The sequence below is a fragment of the Adiantum capillus-veneris genome, chromosome 25 (genome assembly GCF_014529385.1).
Source record: "Adiantum capillus-veneris isolate H3 chromosome 25, ASM1452938v2, whole genome shotgun sequence".
Classification (NCBI taxonomy): Eukaryota; Viridiplantae; Streptophyta; class Polypodiopsida; order Polypodiales; family Pteridaceae; genus Adiantum; species Adiantum capillus-veneris.
Window position 1 is genome coordinate 28,005,403 of NC_140955.1, and position 20,349 is coordinate 28,025,751.

A 20,349-nucleotide genomic window follows, 5' to 3' on the forward strand; every position below is an offset into this window, starting at 1 on the left:
AATCAGCTCCCAAGTTTTTCAGAAGCTACTCAAATCATTCATGTAACAAAATACGCTCAAAAGTTTCTTCACAAGCAAAGCTGAAGTTCCACTGGAAAAACCCATGGCTGTGCACATGGAGGAACTGGGGAGCTGCACGCTATGTCCATCCAGCACTTGCATCAGGGTGGATGGGAGAGCACTGGCCATGCATATTCAGAGTTCAACTGATGTAAATCTTGTCCACAGCCAACATTGTTCAGTCTCGGATACTCTGCATCATGTATTAAACAATACTTCAACTCATAGAGGCAGATGGCAGCAGAACACTTTTGAGTAAAGGGGAAGAGGCAGTGTAGTTTGTGAAAGAACCGGTTCACAACATATGCAAATGCCAACAAGCTTAGTCCATAGAAACACGTATGATGCTGAACTTTCTAAGGTGATTGTATTGCAAAAAATTATAAGATTGCTAAAAGGGTTCTCAACTTGAGCTCAAGATCAAGCCTTCACTTTGTTTATATTACTCCCTCAAATACATCATAGTGTCAGATGTACAACCAAATAAATAGCAGGCCAAATGCAAATATGCAGATAAAACCAGCGACTCTCCCAGCTCCATTGAGCTTTCTGTAAGCCCTTTCCTGTTTCTCAAATTGAAATATTCATCAGGGTACAGATTTTTCGCCAGCACCAGCAGCTTTTACGGTATCCAGCTGTCAAAGCATTTGAGCAACTTTTTCATATAGCTCATTCGGTAGCCCTTTGGGCAAGAAATTTGCCACAAAATTTGCAATCTGCAAAAAGAACATGTTTACTAATATCACATAACCGGGACTTTCAAAATTCAAAATGTCATACACGTATTTATTAGCGAGTACACAGACAACAGACAGCCACCCACACATTGATGATTGTAAGCATCATAAGGTTGCAATCATGCTTCATTAAAATAATCTCAGCATCTGACTTCCAAAGCAAGATACAAGAGAAGGGCAGTATCATTTGGCTTTGCATGCTGCTCTAGCACTCTTGGCAGGGATACATGAGATTTGTGCAAAGCATTTGACATGGTGCCCAGAGCCAGATTGATGCGCAGAATACACGAGATGGGAGTTGCCCAATGAGCTGATTTGGGGGATCATTGTCACCAGACGGGCACCACGTGCCAAAGGAAAAGAACAGACTCAAGAGACTTTTAGCACTTCAATAACAACTGAATTGAGAGAGAGAGAGAGAGAGAGAGAGAGAGAGAGAGAGGCGGAATTCCCAAACCGTGGTGCCCCTTTCGGTATTTCTGTGGCTCTTGATCTGCGTCTGCCCGCGGTAGAATGCCAGAGTGAGAGCCCACAACAATTTATATTTAAAGGCCCTTAGCCATTCAAAAGCAGTTACATGAAAACCTTCAAAATCTAGAAGCATCTGCTGTCCAAAAGCTACCAGCCCGCAAAACGTGGAAATCCGTACCGTGTGGCAGCTGTCAACGCAAATCGCAAAAATCTGCCACGTCAACAGTCAGTGCAAATTGCGGAAATTCATACTACTTTGCCACGTCATCAGCTGGTTACGCCTTGTGTGTGTGTTGGTACCACTCTAATCTTTAGGTCCCTTGGCCCCATCGGACGGGGTTCCATAAGTTGGTAGAACTTCTTCTGTTGCTGCTGCTTCTTAGGGTTTAGGCCCCTCGACCGGGATGTGTAGGTTGGCTTTGTTCTTCAGTGGCTTGACACGTCAGCAGTTTGTGACATCCCCTCTTCTTGAAAGAAAGTAATCGTCTGCGATTACAACATATCTGTAGAACAACTCAAGTTAGCTCAAAAAATCTCCGAGGGACATTCCAAGGGTGAATCAATTTTCTCATTCCAAATTAAAGCTCTTGATATCCTGGTCGCTGGTTTCCCAAAAAAATCTCATCCAATAAGGAATATTTAGTGGCTGGCACATCACAATGTAACACAAATGCTCACATATGCATATTACAAGACACAACGAATAGCGTCGCTGAGAACTCCCCTGAGACAAACGGCCTACGATATGAAGCTATACTCAACGACTACCCCGTCCCTCCCCCCGCAAATAACCTAAAAAGGTCCGGGCCATGAGCTCTAAGGACTGGTAAAACCAAACGCTCCCCAGACCGCAACCTGCGTCGCTTGGAGGTTCAAGCGTACAACCAAACGCTCCCCAGACATCCCATCTGCATCGTTCGGAGGTTTTCCAGTAGATAATGAAACACTCCCTAGATATCCCGTCTGCGTCGTTCCGAGGTTTTCAAGCATACAACAAAACGATCCCCAGACATCCCATCTACGTCGTTCCGAGGTTCAGATAATACCAAAACAACATTTCTCACTACTACACCCGGGAGTAAATCACCAAGCATTGAAACCAGTATTAAAACCAAAGTCAAACACTTCAAATCGGCACCAAGACATGTTTAAAACAGATACCATCCATTTTTAACAAATTTCAAACAATACTTCCTTAAACAGAGTTCAAAAGTATCTAACTACAAAACCTCTAGGAAATTCATTCAGGTTTTTGTTCGGAAAGCCGAACTTTGAGGACAACTGCTTGTCCTTCTACATCAGGGTAATGGTTCGGTTTCGGATGTGGAGAGTCGCATCATTCTTGTCGTGCCAAGGCATGTCCAAGAGAATTCCGCAATTGCCCAACTTCATAATGTGGAAATCGATCTTTCCGTGATAATCTTGGATAGTCACTGGAAGAGCACCAATGAGTGGTACCACTTTTTGAGTTTGCCCCTGGCTAGCTTGGCTTCAATTTCTCCACCCTCTGCATCATAATCAAACTGCATCTGGTTCAAGACCTCTGGATGGATGAAGTTCTTTGTAGCTCCGGAGTCAAAGAAAATAAGGGCTTTCAAGCCGTTGACCTTGTTATATGCTCGACACAATTCATTTGTACTCTCAAGGCGTATGCCATAGATATCAAGGACTAGTCTAATAGCGGGTCTCATTCTCTTAGCTGGAGGTGGCCCTAGGGACCTTTCTGTCGTGGGAGTAGAAGGTTGGTCTATAGACGTGGAGGCTCGCTCTAGACATGTAGTGACTGTATGCCCTATTTGAAAACATTCGAAGCATCAGCCTTCTTGTAAAAGGGTTTCTTGTTGATGCTGTGTCACACGAGGCCTTTGAGGTTGGGTTTCACAAGACTCCCAAGAATTTGTTCGTTGTTGCCAAAAATTTTGGTTGGTGGCCGGAGTTGGTTCTGTGGTAAACTCCAACTTTCCCTTCATCAGTTTGTAGCCGATCACGGCATGGTCCATAATTCTTGCATGGTTGAGACTTGCTTGGATAGACAGTATTCTTGCAACGGTGATGGTTGTTGTCAGGAACTGCTAACCTTAGTTGTTGGTTTCTTTCCAATGATTTTTGTTTAATTTTTGAGACCCTCTTTTTGAAGTTGCAAATGGTCGGACATTGTATGGCCAATGTGAACAGTAGTTTCATCCGCACACCGGAAGTTGGTCGCCACTGGAACTCCTAAAGTAAAAGGATGTCTAGGCTCAGTTGAAGATCATGTAGGTCCCCCTGTCGCACTTAGCAAGTTGGTGGATACTAGGAAGTGAACTCAATAAAGGTACAATGTCAAGGTGGGGTCATTAAAAGAAAGTACCCGACAACTCGGCTACATTGCATTTTTGGATGCGGTCCCAATGGGCATTGATGGTCAGATGACCAATGGGAGTCCAACCGAAGTATCCCCTAAAATTTAGGGAACTGCTATTTTGGGCCATAAAATCTATTCGCGTCATTAGCTTCAGAATGACAAGGGGAAATTTTATTACTCTGTTGCAAAATCAACTGATACACCAGTTAAGAGATTTTTAAGCGGGAAGCCCAATGCGGGAAATTGCAAGTATGAGTGCCAAGTGGCACTTTTTGGCCAATTTACCAAATCTGGGAGAACAAAACTCGTAATTGACTTTTTGGCACAGTTTTGGAGACTGATAACTTTGATTTTCAGCCAATTCTCTCCATTTTTGAGCTTCCCATGACTTCACCTGGGACCAAGGAGCTCAATTTTAGCATTAGAAGACATCAGATGCCTGTTTGTTTATAGGTCTATTTTGCTGCGTTTTCAGCGATACGTAGGTTTTGGCAGCCATGGAAATCTTTCCCTTTTGCATCTATTTGTTCACAGATGCATTACAGGTCAAGTGCAGAAGAGGGGGCGCTCGATTGATGTTGGAGGGATGCTTCATTCAGAACCTGTCACAGTTTAAGAGCTACGGAGTGCTTGCTTTCCTTTCTATGTACAGTGTGGTGCTAGAAGTGATGACCTGCACACTACACACTGCTCTCTCTCTCTCTCCCCTACGTGTAGTTATGTGATGCCCCACAAGAGGGCTCTTCATTTGACTGCTGTACAACTGTGTGATTTTATGCTTTTGTGCCAAGGCAAGAGCCTCCTTCAGTAGGAACAGGAGTAGCTAATTGCTACTCCAAAGAAGGCACCGGTGAGGGTCATGACCTCACCAAATAGGTGCGTTTTCAACGCTATGTATGCGCTATTTTTGGACTGTTTTGCAGCCGCCATGATGCCAAAATCATTGAGAACCGTGCCCCACTAATAGACGACAGTTTGGGGGCTGTTTAGGGCTGAAAACAGATGAAAAACCAGTAAATACAGCATGCTGAATTTACTGTTTTTGGGCAAGAATCAGAGGGTTTATGCCAGTGGAAGTGAGTTCTAGCAGGGGGATTGGTTTCGGGCAAGTTTTGGGGATGTTATGTTGCCGAAATTTTGCCAGAACAGGTGGTATCTAGCTGGATATAGGTAATGATTCCCAGGACTCTTCTTTGTAATTACCGTCTTAAAGAATAAAGAAATAGCGAAAGGGGTGCCAATTTTGGGGCCTATAGGTTGTCGACATACGCTCAGAGCATTCTAGCTTCCGAGCGTGTGTGTGCTTAAGTGTTAATTCCTGTCGCAGGTTTTCTTTGAACGTTCTCTTTGTGTGTATCTAAAGTAAAGAATTTCGGGTAAAAGCCAAAGCCTACCGCCCCTCGAGCCGGTTTCAGTTGTCCAATGGTGTATCGCTCGCACTAGTCCTCCAAGGAAATGAACTTAAAGAAGGACAATGGCAGATAGATATCAAGAAACCTTTGGTCATAATCGTCCATGATCTTTGTGGCGACCATTTTCAAGTTGCCCCATTCTGCCAAGATCCGGACTTCAAAGAGAGAAGTCATATAACTACGTGCAAATACTGTCTTGAAAGCTTGGCAGGTCCTTGGAGCATGTGGGCTTAGATTCTTCAGGAGTATGATGCAAAACTTTGATATCATAAAGGATGATATAACGTAGTAGCTGATGCTCTTCGTCAAAATGTTGGACATCAACTCTCTTTTGTTCACAAAACTACAAAGTGAGTTTTTGCAGTCTCTTAAGGATACATGCAAACATGATGATGCATACCGCATTCAATGTATATTGTGCAACCAGATCCATAAGCTGCCTGTCTTGTCAACAAAAAATCAACCCACTGACCTACGTCTTGTGCCGAGAGCATCTTGCCAAGAAAAAACAAGATAATTGCATTCAATACATATTGTGCAACCGAATCCATAAGCTGTGGAACCAAAATGACCACTTCCATAGTGGGTTGTTGACCTTCCCAAGCATTCCGAGCATTCGTAAAATCCTCTGACAAAGCCTCTTTGACAATGTTTGCAACATCCGTTGAGAAGACATCCACCTGTTTCCTACGCTCGTATACAGCTTCTTCTGCCATAAATCAACCAACACAGCAACTTCCGCAATGGAAGTCCTATTGCAGTTAACATCTGCTGCTTAAAGGACACGTTAGCTAGCACTCACCTTTTTTTATGTTTTATCAACCATTGTCTCTGTACAAAAATCACACAAATAAGTATATAAAGCCTATCACTGCTCCAACAAAGGTCTGTACAAAAACCAACACTGCTTATGGTAGCAGAGTACTTTCTGATAAACAAAGCTTGCTGTAAAAGATCTGTTGAACGCCACGATCAGAATGAAAACCTTATAACTGATGCAACCTTACTAACTGTTCTGAATGAAAGTACTAAAGGGCTCGCAGCCTGCACAAAATCGCTCCACACACACAACTGGCGCGCGCACACACCCACCCACCCACACACACCCCCTTGCTGCTGCCCAGCACACGCACACACACTCTGCAGCAGAGACGCGAGAACCAAACAACCAGCCGAAGGCAGAAACTGCAGGTCGCGCAGGGCTTACGGGGGAAGCGGCGCGCACAGAAACCCAGTAGGGCTGCTTGCTGGCAACAAGAAGCACATGCACGGGCGCGCACCCACCCACACACACACACACACACACATGCGGCACACATAATGACTAGTAAACACATAGAGCCTCGTACACAATCGGTGGTATGCACTATATGAGGATAGACATGCTTACACACACACACACACACACACACAAACTTTACGAAGTACATGCAAAAGAGGGTACACTATAAAAGATAACGCCAAAACTAACTAAAGCACGCTGAATTAGCCACACACATGCATACACTCCTAGGACATAAGTACATATCCACTAAGTGATACACCAGTTTTTGACACAATACTCAAAATCATGCCATAAATGTATGATCAGTACGCAGGGTATAATCAAATGCTGTCATGTCTGACCCGCATGTCTATAAATTTTTTCTTGGAACAGATCGACGAGCAGTGCAAAAGCAGCATGACTACCTTCTCGCAACCATCGAACATGGCTTCAACATCTCAAGTTCTCATATGTTGACTAATCTTCTTATGTATATATAGTCCTTTTACATAAGTAAAAAGTGTCTGAGCATTAACGAAGACTCGCGTGCATGCATTAAAGTCTGTGTAGGTTGAGAAATTTATCGATATGTATATCTGTGATTTAGAGCATATTCCAAAACCTGAGCGTTCTTTGAACTGAGACCAGAATAATTCCTCTTTGAAACTTCCGATCTTCAAAATATATTGAAGTCTTGCTCAAGAGAGATTAAAATCATTCAAGACAACTACCAAACTTGTAATAATTTTCATTGCTCAAATGAATTACAAGAACAAAGAGAAGAATGCTTTGGTCAAGGACTACTCAAAAGTGGAAACGGATCAAGACAGACGCTTCCACACTCATGAGCAAAAGGTTTGGTCAAGGACTACTCAAAAGTGGAAACGGATCAAGACAGAAGCTTCCACATTCATGAGCAAAAGATGCTGACTTAAAGTCCGTCCCCTACACATTCAGAAAGACAGGTGTTTAAGTCGCTCTAGAATACAGTACCATTGGAGGTCCTCGAAGATTTTAAAGGTGTGCTGACCTACTGTCAGAGAAATAAGTGCTTGCTTAGCAGAAAGGGTACTACAGAGCTTCAAGAATACTGCATAATATAAGTCACAGTCCTGACAAAGTGAGTATATGTCCTTGAGTTTCTCAATGCATACAAAGAGATAGTATTGCCCTTCATGAAAACCTAAATGGTACCAATTTCATTGTGGCTCATTCAAAAGCCCTTCTGTCAAATGGAGATTCTGATACGTGGTGTGACTCATATCAAAAGTAAAGCAGGACCGGTTCAAAAACAGACGAGGAACAGTAGGGAGCTCAGCAAATAAAAACATTCGCAAAACAGTGTCTTCGGCATAAGATGAAGGTAAAAATTCTGATGAGTACCATTCAGCCTACTAAAAACGTTTTAAAAAAAAAGACAGAGAGAGCTGTTTGACCTCCTGCATACAGCTACATACAAGAATCCTCAAAACAAAAAACTCATAAAAAGTGAACCATCCTTTGTCACATACCTTGGACTTCATCGCACGTACAGTACCATCTGTGTCAGGGACGTTATCTAAGCACATTAGAGCAACTTTTAGCAGTTCTGGTAAACAAGATTTCACATTTTGAGAGACTCCCTGCAACATTTCCATGCCCACATCAAACTTCCAATTTCCCAAGGGAAGAAATGAAAGCTTGGAGAGCTCCAAAACTGCATCTATATATTTGCAACTCCTTGCGAGTTTGTGAAACGTTAAGATTGTTTCTAGCTGTCTCAAGGCCGTTTGTCTTTCTGCAATCATTTCCCTATCTTGTGTGCTGCAAAAACTGCAATCAATCTCTCTCTCTCTCTCTCTCTCTCTCTCTCTCTCTCTCTCTCTCTCTCTCTCTCTCTCTCTCTCTCTCTCAGCATTTGGTCTCTATGATCTCGCGGCTCATTAGAGCCAAGGCTTCAGTACCACGTGCCATTATCCGAGCAGAGCTAGCTGCCCCCCCACTAGTAGTTGAGGCGCTCATCAGATTTGTTTCCTTCCTACACCGCTTGTGGGAACTTCCCAGAGACAGATGCGCCCACCTTGCACTTGAGTCCTCTCGACAGTTAGCCAGGCAGGGAGATACAGCATGTTGGTATGGGGAGATGACGTCATGGTTCCAGGCACATGGATTCAGTATAGACAGATTGCCCCCCTTCCAGTACTCACTGGATGCACCCTCTCTGACTCTTACACAGTCCGAGACCACCTGGCTCATCCGCCAGGACCTGATTCAGCTAGACACCAGGAGGACATGGGTACAGCCAGCACAGGAGCTGGGCACGAAGATGGCTTTCTACATAGAGCATCTTCTCCAGCTTACGGCGGACGGTTTTGTGATGAGGCCCAGATACATGGACACCCACCTGTCTCATCGGATACGATGTGCCATTGGCCAGATAAGCACATCCTCACACCAGCTGCGGATCGAGACTGGGAGATACAGCGGAGTGCAAGCAGAGGCCAGGACATGCACCCTGTGTGACATGGAGCCTGAGACACAGTTACACTACACATGCCACTGCCCCATCTACTACGAGATACGAGGCCGCTTCCACTGCTTGTCAGAGAGGGCTTTGGACCACTCTCCAGAGTCATGAGGTACGAGGATCAGAGATGCATGGGTTTGTTCCTGCTCGAGTTGCGCAGACACAGAGAGAGCCTGATGAGAGGAGAGGCTAGCCAGTCTCAGAGACACATCACAGACTTCTTTAGAGCAGACACTGGACACCCAGAGGAGCTACTACCACAGAAGATCTTGTCGCCTCACACCAGAGGCACATTGATCGATCGAGCGACTATCCAGACGCCCACGACTGCGGAGGACTACACAGCATCGACGGAGGCTACATCAGAGGATTCGGATCACTTTGGCCCGACATGCGCGACGCCCAATCAGACTACTGTCCATGGAGGAGATTGATGAGATCCTCCAATGACCGATGCTGGATTTCTTGTGACTTGTGATTTAACTATCCCATCTAGCTACTTAGTTCACACCTACCAGTTTAGGATCCCATAGTACTTTTAATTTTTCATTTTATCATTTTTTCAATTCATTTGTTACTCTGACTTTGTATAAGATTCACCACATTGTAACGCTTTGGTGTCATAGGTCATTTTGGCCTTTTGAAGACGTTAATATAACATTTCATTTCATTTCATTTCTCTCTCTGGATTTAGGATTTGTTCTTAATATGTTTTTTCCCAGATGATTGTCTACATTTTATATGATTGTAGCATAGGTCTTTTTGGCCTTTTGCAGTTGTAAAAGTGAAATTTCAATTCATTTTTTCTCTCTTGCAAGAAAAGGAGGGCTCGACCCATTTGTATTACATTACCAAGTTACACTAAGTCTGTAGGCATTACATAAGGCCATAGGCAACACAGGATAAACGGAACTGATAGAGAAAAAACCCCTATAATATAACCACAAAAAAAAATCATGGGGGAAAAATCACCAATGATACAGAGCTACAAAAGATGGATGATACATCAAAGGCTAGTGACAAAGGAGGGAAGGACTATTGTAGTAGAGAACTGAAGTAAAAACAGGCACCCATGAACTTACAACGAAGAGGCCAAAAACTCCACCAAAGAATCTCCAATCTCAGATTCCGGATCTCCAAGGCAAAAGATGCACATCACCACCAAACATCCATTCTGCATCAAATTCTAGGGGAAAAAGAGCCCCCATGCCATCCCTGGCAACAATCAACATGGCTATGACACTCTTCAACTTGCAAAAACAAAAGCATTGCGTACGTCAAAGCTGAAAAAGAGGCTAGAGCCCCACCACCCACCACCACCTCCTCCCACCACAGCCTGCACCAGAAGCTTGACCTAACTATTCAGAAACGACAAGAACAAGTAGGTAACAGCCATACACTCAAACACACGTCCCACATGTAGCCAAGCAGCCTCATGCATATACACACAAGCAAGCAGCAAGAAAGCATACAATATATATATATTAAAAAAACACATGTAGACATAAACATGCAATCACACAGACAAACAAAGAAAATCGAAAGCAAATACTTACATAGAAAGAAGGAAAAAAGAAAGAAAAGCCTTGCATGTTAGAGTGCAGTAGGGTAACATTTTTATTTTTATTTTGGTGGGGAAGGGGGGGACTAACAGACAACTAGAGCCTAGGTCATCTTTATTCACTTTTCTTGCGAATAGTATATCACACATATGATGGTTGTAACTTTATTCACAGGTCATTTTGCAGACATTAATATTACAATTTCCTTCTCTCGGTATAACCTTTTTATCACCGAAGTGTGGTAGATTGGTTATGCCATTTCCCTCTTGAATAACAAGTCTTGAGTTCAACTCTCCTCGTAGGATAGATCTTAAGGTCTCTTACAACGTTAAAATTCTCTTCTTCTCGGGGGGATGAGCGCGTGCGCTAATAAAAGGAGGAAAATGGTATAACCTTTTTACCACCCAAGTGTGGTAGATTGGTTATGCTAGCTCCCTCTTGAATAACAAATCGTCCGATAGATCTTTAAGGTCTCTTGGGATAGTTTCTACGACGTTAAAATTCTCTTCTTCTCGTGTGTGTGCGCACGCACGCGCGCTAATAAAAGGAGGAAAATGGTATAACCTTTTTATCACCCAAGTGTGGTAGATTGGTTATGCCATTTCCCTCTTGAATGACAAGTCTTGAGTTCAACTCTCCTTGTCGGATAGATCTTTAAGGTCTCTTGGGATAGTTTTCTACGACGTTAAAATTATCTTCTTCTTCTACGACACTTTACTAGGAGAGCTAGAGAGAGAGAGAGTCCCAGAGACAGATTACAGATCTTTTCACTAGATATGGGACCGCCAGAGCACCAACCATCACTGCAGAGTTTGGCCCACACTCATTCGACCACTACCGGCACTCACATCGACCGAGCACTGGAGCTATGAAGATCCAGACGGCCACGATTGAGGAGGGGCTACACAGCATCGATTGAGACTACAGCAGAGGATTTGAGCCATACTGTCGACATCTAGAGTGCAGATGAGGATGGATTCTAGTAGTAGTAGTACTTTTGTTCTAGTCTTTTTGTACCCAAACATGGTATCAAATTCACTATTTTGTAGCAGATTGGTCTCATAGGTCATTTTGGCCTTTTAAGACGTTAATATAACGAAACAGAAGCATCTCTCTCTCTCTCTCTCTCTCTCTCTCTCTCTCTCTCTCTCTCTCTCTCTCTCTCTCTCTCTCTCTCTCTCTCTCTCTCTCTCTCTCTCACACACACACACACCTGCAGCTCACCCCTCCCTTTCTCCCCCTTCACGCGTAACCTGCAACCCACCCCTCGCATAACCTGCAGCGCACCCCCCTGTTTTCGCGTACGTAACCTACAGCTCTTTCCCCACACTACGCAACCCGCAACGCGCTCCCCACCACCCACCATTCCCCCCCCCCCCCCCCCCCCCCCCCCCGCCGTCAGGTGCAGGTTTTTTCCAAACGAGTTTCAAACGGCTTTCTCAGCCCTTCAGGAAAACAGTAATTGCAAGCAAAATTCAGAAACTTACAGAAATTGCAGAATTGGCAGTTGCAAGAAGCGAGAATTTGTTTTGATTTGCAGAAATTGCAGGAAAGGTAAAATGTATGCCATGTATGCTTAAAGTGGGGAGAACATGTATGCATAGTGTGGTGCGTGTTGTGCGGTCTCCTACTACCATCGCAAATTTCCCTCCCATTTTTTGCGGCGACCAAGCATGAGGAAACAGAATCATCTCGACCCTTTAGAGAATGCAGTTCAAAACTGCAAAGAAGAAATGACCGAAACAATTAATAAGATCAACCGCAACTTATTGGGTACAATAAAAATGCTCGACGAACGCATGTTGGCCCAAGAAAGCAAGATAGCTACACTGGGAGACCGTGTGACGGCCCAAGACGAAGAGATTGCGTCACTCGAGGGAGCTCGCAGAAGCACGATCACGAAATACACTTGAAGAGGGAGAATTGCAACCTTCAGTATTAGAAGAGCTAAACAAGATCAAAGAACAAGTGCGAGCCATCAAAGAGGGGGGAGAGCAGCACAAAGAAATGAAGACCTCTTGGGTGGACGTTATTACAAAGACTCAACAGAAGGCAGATGAGGCCGAGAAATGGATTGAGGTTGCCAAGAAAGGGAAAAGCAAGGAAATAACGTCGTCCACACCCACCATCATTAACCTGACACTAGAAGAGGAGCAAAGGAGGCGTGTGCACTCTCTACATGTGAGGATTTGCGGCCTTAAAGACAATGATAATGTGGACCTTCAAGAGGTAAAAGAACTCATGGCTTTGATGGGGGTTCATGAGCCGATGGACTCAAGAGCTTGGAGAGTGGGCAACAAGAAAAATGGGAGCAAGGAGGAAACATTGAAAGAAAGGGCACTCATCCTTCGTTTTCCCTCCATGGAAGGAAGAAGGACTTTTTGAAGAAGAGACCAACTCTTAAGAAAATGGGCATCTTTCTCGGGGATGACCTTACCCTCTCACAGATAGCTCATACCCAGGAGGTAATGCCCGAGATTAGAGCGGCAAGGGAAAAGGGTAAGATTGCTTTTTACTGAGATGGAAGAGTGGTGATATTGGAGCCACGCTCCACATGACACTGTGAGACCCATGGGACCACACTCAAAGTTGCTACCTACAATTGTAATGGATCTATGCGTCTTGATGTGGGTGCTTTTGAGGAAAGTTTTAGTGGGAGAGATATCATCTTCTACTCTGAGACACATCAGGCCCCTGGGCAGTCTATGCCTCACATTAGTGGATACAGATGGGAGACCGCATGTAGACAAGAGACACGATCAAAGCACAGCGGGCGGGGCTCAAGAGGAGTGGCAATGTTATTCAGGGAGGAGTTGCAGCCATTGATACATATAGCTCGCAGGGATGAGCAAGCTACGTACATGTGGGTGAGATTGAGAGCACAGACAGGTCGATATCTTTACATTGCTATTTGCTACTTTCCCCCGAGTACGTCAGTGTATGCACCACCCAGAGGACAGTCCCCCTTTTCTATTTTGGATTATGACATCTGGGAGTCTCTAGAGATGGTGACATCATCATTCTAGAGGACTTCAATGCTAGGACTACCCATCATCAGACACTTTTTTACGATACTTCAGAGGAGATGCGAGAGAGCTGGATGTTGCAGAGACGGGCCTATCTAGACTATGACAGAATGGGGAGCATACTGCGTATGGACGACACTTGATAGACATGGGGATTGCACATGGATTGGTCATCTTAAATGGCCTAAAGAGATTTCCCGCTGCGGGAGGTTTTACATGCTTTCCACACTAACATGGAGCTAGCACAGTGGAATATGTCATGGCACAGCAGAGTCTCATCTCTAGTATCCAAGACCTCACAGTTGGACCCAGACCTGTTGGTGTGGCAGTAGATTATGCTCTTGTGTCGCTGACCATCTCTTTCCAGTTTAGTGTAGCACACAGGCCACAAGCAGCAACCCCTACTGGCTACACCTTCACACGGGAGACAGACTCTGTATACATAGATGGGATCTACAGACGCTTGTGTACAGAAGAGCCAAGGCGACCTTTGGAGGAGCTTACTACTATACTGACACAGACGTTACATGATGCAGCAGCAGAGGCATACCCACACACACAGCCTGAGTAGAGACGCCGTTCCGGGAGCATGCCCCAGAGCAGCTGGTATGATGAGGAATGCCGCGAGACCAGAGCTAGACTTCAAAGGGAGGTGCTTCTAGGGGACATCACTCACAGACATTCACAGATTGACTTCCGACGCCTGGTGTGGCGAAAGAAGAGGACATTTTTGGCTTGCCTAGAGTAGGATCTATACCAGCTATTCTTGAGTCAAGACTCACTTGAGGCATGGTGGCTCTTGCATGAGCACTCCCCCCAGCTACCATTACCTTTACAGAGGCCTGGGGCAAGTACGCGTCATCTCTGTACACATTTCCTGGACAGCCGCCCCGTCTCAAACCCCCCGATCCATGCCCCCACACGTGCTTTTTTCACTGCTGAGATGGTGAGGAAGGCCATTGACAGGATGAGGACTGGGAGAGCATATGATCATGATTGCTTAGTGACTGAGCACTTCATGCATGCCAGAGATCTACTAGCAGAGCTCCTAGCAGTTATGTTTAACTGTGCCATGTGTGAGGGCTTGCCTGATACTTGGAGCCTATCTACTATTGTACCTATCTTCAAGTTAGGAGACCCTATGGAGCCTGGGAATTATCATACTATCATGATCGGACACACATTGGCATGGTTGTACGCATCCATTCTTGAGCATGTAAGGTGCAGCGGAAATGAATGTTGAACTTTGTTCAAGATGAGTGCTCCGAACTGTGCTCAAGGTTCCTTTTACTTACGGAAGGGAGAGCCTTCCGTTCCTTTAGTGAGAGAGTGCAATGGACATAAACAAAGTGGTGAACACTGTGAATGAAGGTACATGAGACTGAGAGATAGAGAGAGAAGAATACGACATCAGAATGTTGTCAAACCCTCCTCCGAAGGCCCCACTCTCTATGGCGAGAGCGGTCTACTTATGATTGCACAAATCTCTACAATGCTTGGACTTGCCGACGATGTCGACGACGATGAGGACGACGACGAGACGGGCTGAAATCTGAAAATGCTAAGGGCTGAAATCTGCAAATCTTTATCTGCTGAATTCTGACTCTATGTCGGTGACGATGTCGATGGTGACGATGCAAGGATGACGCGCTGAAAACGCAGATGCTGAAATCTACGTTTTCCGGGCTGAATCTGCAAACTACGCTGGATCTGACCGTGCGGCGAGGATCTGCTACAGGAAGGTGAGATCTGCGAGGTTTGGGACTTCTTCTGTGGTATCTAACTGCTGAAAACTGAAATCGGTGGTCTACTTGTTGGTCCTGTCGCGAAGATCTACAAAAACGCTGAGGTGTCTTGCAGATGCAAAAATGCTAGGGCTGAAAATCTTCTGCTGCGGTGAAAATCTGCTAACTCCTGTAGAATCTGCTAACGCTAGTGGATCTGCTGTCTGCTGTTGTCGTCGGGGCAGATCTGCTGTGCAAAAATGCCAGGGCTGGTCTATGGTGCAAAAATGCCAGTGTTGATGCTGTGTTGCAAAAACGCTAGGCCTTGCTGGGGAGGTCTTGCTGAGAAAGTGCCTGTTGAGCAAGTGCTCCTGCTGCCTCTTTTGTCAGAAAGTGCTAGCGCTAGGTTTCTATATATACAAATTTAGTAAAATTGCCCTACCTAGTTTCCAACAAAAGTCACTTCAAAATAATAAGTGAAAAATGTCAAAAATAGGGAAAATAGGTCTATGCACTATAAAAATGCTCTTGATGGGTTTATAGAAATCCGATGATCATGTTGTGTGCAACCATAGGATATGCATCTAATCTAAGTGTCTGGACATGCACGGTCTACGCACAGACTCACAAAAGTGCCAGATCACTTCCTATTCTAGGCTGACTTGACTGAACTGAACCCTAGTCATCCTCTAGCTTGTCCACGAACACATAGGATTGGATGTGTCACGTGACAGAGCAACAGCTGAGTAGATGGGCAGAGAGGGAGGGGATACGCGCAGCCGGGCAGGAAGGATTCAGAAGAGGTTTTTCTACTCTTGACCATATCTTGACACTCAGAGTTATCATTGAGGAGGGCAGATCACATGGGAGACGGATCTATTGTAGCTTTGTGGACTTCCGCAAAGCATTTGACACAGTACCCAGAGCTAGATTGATGTGCAGATTACAGGAGATGGGAGTACCCACACAGCTCATTGGGGGGTCATGGCACTATACAAGTCAGTAGTGGGGCATGTACGCACCTATCTATAGCGGTTCACTCCACTATTGGGGGGAAGCAAGGTTGCCCGCTCTCTCCTACTCTATTTGGTATGTATGTGGATGAGGTTTCTGACTACATTGAGAGAGATGGTGATAGAGGTATACAACTAGCAAGGACATGGATTCCACTATTGTTATATGCTGATGATATTGCTCATCTCCGACTCTCCGGAGGGGATGCAACGTCAGTTGAATACTTTGCATAGGTTTGCCCATGAAAGTGGTTTGTTTGTCAACCTTGGTAAAACCAAGGTCATGGTATTTAATACCACCCCACAGTGGGTCAGGAGGTGCTGCCCGCATTCACATATGGCCAGGAGACAGTGGAGTATACAGATGCTTACAGCTACCTTGGAGTGGTTTTTAGTGGACCAGCATTTTCATTGAGAAGAGCAGCAGAGACTAGATTGACCAGAGCCCATGCAGCATTGGGTAGATTGGAGAGGATGTGTTCACATGTTCACTCTCAGGAGCCTCGGACGAAGCTCTAACTCTGTGACACCCTAGTGGCTTCCGCATTGCTCTATGGAGCTGAGATTTGGGGACCTTCATTGGACCATCATGGGAGGACAGGTCGCACTGATGGATGGGGGGACATGGAGAAGCCACTAGTCTCTATGATCTCGCGGCTCATAGAGCCAAGGCTTCAGTACCACGTGCCATTATCCGAGCAGAGCTAGCTGCCTCCCCACTAGTGGTTGAGGCGCTCACCAGATCTGTCTCCTTCATACACCGCATGTGGAAACTTCCTAGAAACAGATATGCCCGCCTTGCACTTGAGTCCTCTCGACAGTTAGCCATGCAGGGAGATACAGCATGCTGGTATGGGGAGATGACATCATGGTTTCAAGCGCATGGGTTCAGCATAGACAGACTGCCCCCCTTCCAATACTCACTAGATGCACCCTCTTTGACTCTTACGCAATCTGAGATCATCAGGCTCATCCGTCAGGACCTGACTTAACTAGACACCAAGGGGACAAGGATACAGGCAGCACAGGAGCTGGGCAAATGGCTTTCTACAAAGAGCTTCTTCTCCAGCTTACGGACGACGGTTTTGTGGCGAGGCCCAAATACATGGACACCCACTTGTCTCATGAGATACAATGTGCTATTGGCCTGATACCCACATCTTCACACCATCTGCAGATCGAGCCTGGGAGATATAGCAAAGTACAAGCAGAGGCCAGGACATGTCTCTTGTGTGACCTTGAGCCTGAGACAGAGTTGCACTACGGATGCCATTGCCCCATCTACTACGAGATACGCGGCCGCTTCCACTGCTTGTTCAAAGAGGGCTTCGGACCACTCTCCAGAGTCATGCGGTATGAGGATCAGAGATGCTTGGGTCTGTTTTTGCTCGAGCTGCGCACACACAGAGAGAGCCTGATGAGGAGAGAGGCCAACCAGTCTGAGAGACGGATCACAAACTTCTTTAGAGCAAACACTAAACACCTGGAGGAGCTCCTACCACAGGAGAGCTCGCCGCCTCACACCAGAGCCACACTGATCGACTGAGCAACCGAGCTAGGGAGATCCAGACGCCCACAACTGCGGAGGACTACACAGCATCGACGGAGGCTGCATAAGAGGATTCGGATCACTTTGGCCCGACATGCACGACGCCCGGTCAGGCTATTGACCATAGAGGAGATTGATGAGATCCGCCAGCAACTGATGCTGGCTCTTTTGTGATCTGTGATTTAGCTATCCCACCTAGCTGCTTAGATCACACCTAACTATTTCGGGTTCCATAGCATTTTATTTTGTCATTTTTGTTACTCTGACTTTATATCAGATCCACCACATTGTAACTTTCTGGTCTCATAGGTCATTCTGGCCTTCTGAAGACCATTTCATTTCATTTCTCTCTCTCTCTCTCTCATGAAGCAACACATAAGAAGATTGACACCAAGATAAAGGCGGCCCTACATGAATGCCGACTACAAGAATCTCTTGGTCTCAAGGTCAGGATTGGAGGGCTCACCTCACCATGGTGTACCAGTGAGGACACCCTCGAGGAAGCAATCACCAAACTCAACGACATTCTTCACCCTTTCTACATCAAGCCCAAAACTATTTCTTGGATCAACGACACACATAGGCATGTGCCACCCGAGCATTGCATACTCACTTTCAAGGATAAAGATGAGCCTATGAAGCTGCTACGCCAATCTCGACTTCTCAAGGGAAAAAAGCTCTAGATTGCTGAAGAATTGACGCCGAATCAACTCAAGAGTAAAGCAAGTGAGCTTATGCAGATTCATGCAAATGTGCAGTCTACCGAGGTGGCAAAGCGATCATCCAAGAGTTTCAAAATCCCAAACCAGCTATCTCCTCATTTGACCCCCCTTAGATTTTGTTCTATCTTTCTCTTTACTACACCCTCTTCATGGATTCTCACTCCTTAACGGATATGTATGAGCCCTCATTGAGACGGAACTACTGTAATGTTATGTTTGGGTCCCATGGGTCATAAATGACCTCCGTGGACGACAATCAATCTCTCTCTCTCTCTCTCTCTCTCTCTCTCTCTCTCTCTCTCTCTCTCTCTCTCAAAAACACACACACACAAGCACACGCACACACAAATAATCTATTAATATAAACATCTCAAGGCCCAGCCTCAAGATAAAATGCACAAAAACTGATCACCACAGAGGTGATGTGATCCCAAAAACGTCCATAAATAAATGATGATTAACCAAGACAATTTCGTGACTTCCAAAAAAACTCACATCTCCTACATTCTTCTGTGATCCAAGAGGGGGGAAGTTTTCCTCATACTGTCACAGACTCACAGCAAGAGGAACGTCATCATTGTCAAAGCTGCATGAAAGCACAGTAGAATCCAGTAACCCTAATGGTTTCAAGAGATGTACGTGGTATCTTCGTTGAAGAAGATGGCACTGTAGAATCCACAAGCACCCTTCTAGGAGGACAAAAGCTAAGAGAGCCAAGGCAGATAGAGGTGCCTTCAATCAGACAGGTTTACAGACAAAGGGATCCACCACAAGGTCCACCTCTACGTGCTTTATCTTCTCGGCAGGGATACCACCTACATCTCTTGCGCCTAGATCGTGAAGATACCTCCCATCTCTCCTACAACATTGCATCATGTTTTTTCTCTGAACACTCCATCTTTGCAACATATAATACCTCTTTTTGCCTCTGCCACCGCCCTCTCCTCTTCTTTGCTTCTCTGGTGGCTTTCCCAACCTCTATCCTCCTAGATCCTGAAAATAGCTCCTGTCTCTATTGCAACACTGCATGTTGTCTCTGCCCTAGATTCTCTATCCTCCCCGTATATTCTGATGCCTTGTGACCTACTGTCCCACATACAAGTAAACCAACGAAAAATACTCTTTGTTGTATGTCAACCGCATGGATGGTAGGGAGACAAATGAATCGAGGAGCATTCTTCACGAGAGAGGGGTGAAGAATCAATCTGAGAGAGTGTATACAACATCGAGTGATAATCCACCCTCACCGAACGTTTCACCAAGGCTATTGCCAATCTCCGATATATGCGGACAGAACTTTGGCTCTATACTTGGAAATCTCACCGTATGCAAGACCCTCGCCAAGACTAGCTAGATCCATCCCTTGCCTCCATCTATATGAATAACAATACGCTCTGCTAAAGCTGAGTCTTTCTCCTACCACTCTGCGTACCAAACACCATGTCTCTAATGCAGCCACTAAATTGTGAATGGAGCTAAGTGCACCCCATGAAGTCTGATAGATATCCATCAGAAATCATGATGAAGACAAAACTCACCTCTGATGAGCAATACCAAGAAGGCCTCCAAAACTGGTGCAAGTGAGTGGAATTCCCTACAAGAATGCAGCTTTTCTTCTCCTCTTCTTTGCCTCTCTTCTCTTGGCTCTCTCAACCTCCGTACTGCTAGATCTTGATGAAACATTCTTTCCCTGTCTGTTGTCTCTGTGTTGGATGTTCAATTCTCCTAATGCATCCAATTGCCATATGACCTGATCTTCCGCGTACAAAAAATGTCCAGGTAACAAAATAAAGAATACTTTGTTGTATGTGTGAGTGTGTGTGTGTGTGTGTGTGAGAGAGAGAGAGAGAGAGAGAGAGAGAGAGAGAGAGAGAGAGAGAGATGAAAGATTATATAGCGACTTCAAAAGGCCAAAATGACCTATGAGACCAAAGGGTTACATTCATGCGTGACTCAAGT

At 45.3% G+C, this 20,349-nt stretch overlaps 1 protein-coding gene across 5 annotated transcripts in view; it reads right to left on the reverse strand.

Moving 5' to 3' along the window:
- Positions 1-402: 402 nt before the first annotated feature.
- The window catches only part of LOC147424622 (Nucleoporin interacting component (Nup93/Nic96-like) family protein), a 146,819-nt gene continuing 126,872 nt past the window's right edge, over positions 403-20,349 (reverse strand). Inside the window, exons 14-16 of one of the 5 annotated variants that reach the window (XR_015186501.1) lie at positions 7,800-8,091; positions 1,447-1,771; positions 403-776 (exon numbers count right to left, since the gene is read on the reverse strand). Coding sequence is in view for 3 of the 5 variants with exons in the window: in XM_086500768.1 (XP_086356894.1) it covers positions 699-776; positions 7,800-8,100 (379 nt within the window). In the remaining 2 variants the exon portion in view is untranslated. Of the gene's footprint in view, positions 777-1,446; positions 1,772-7,799; positions 8,101-20,349 lie in introns of all 5 variants that reach the window. The other 4 variants (XR_015186500.1, XM_086500769.1, XM_086500768.1 and 1 more) reach the window with 4 other exon arrangements.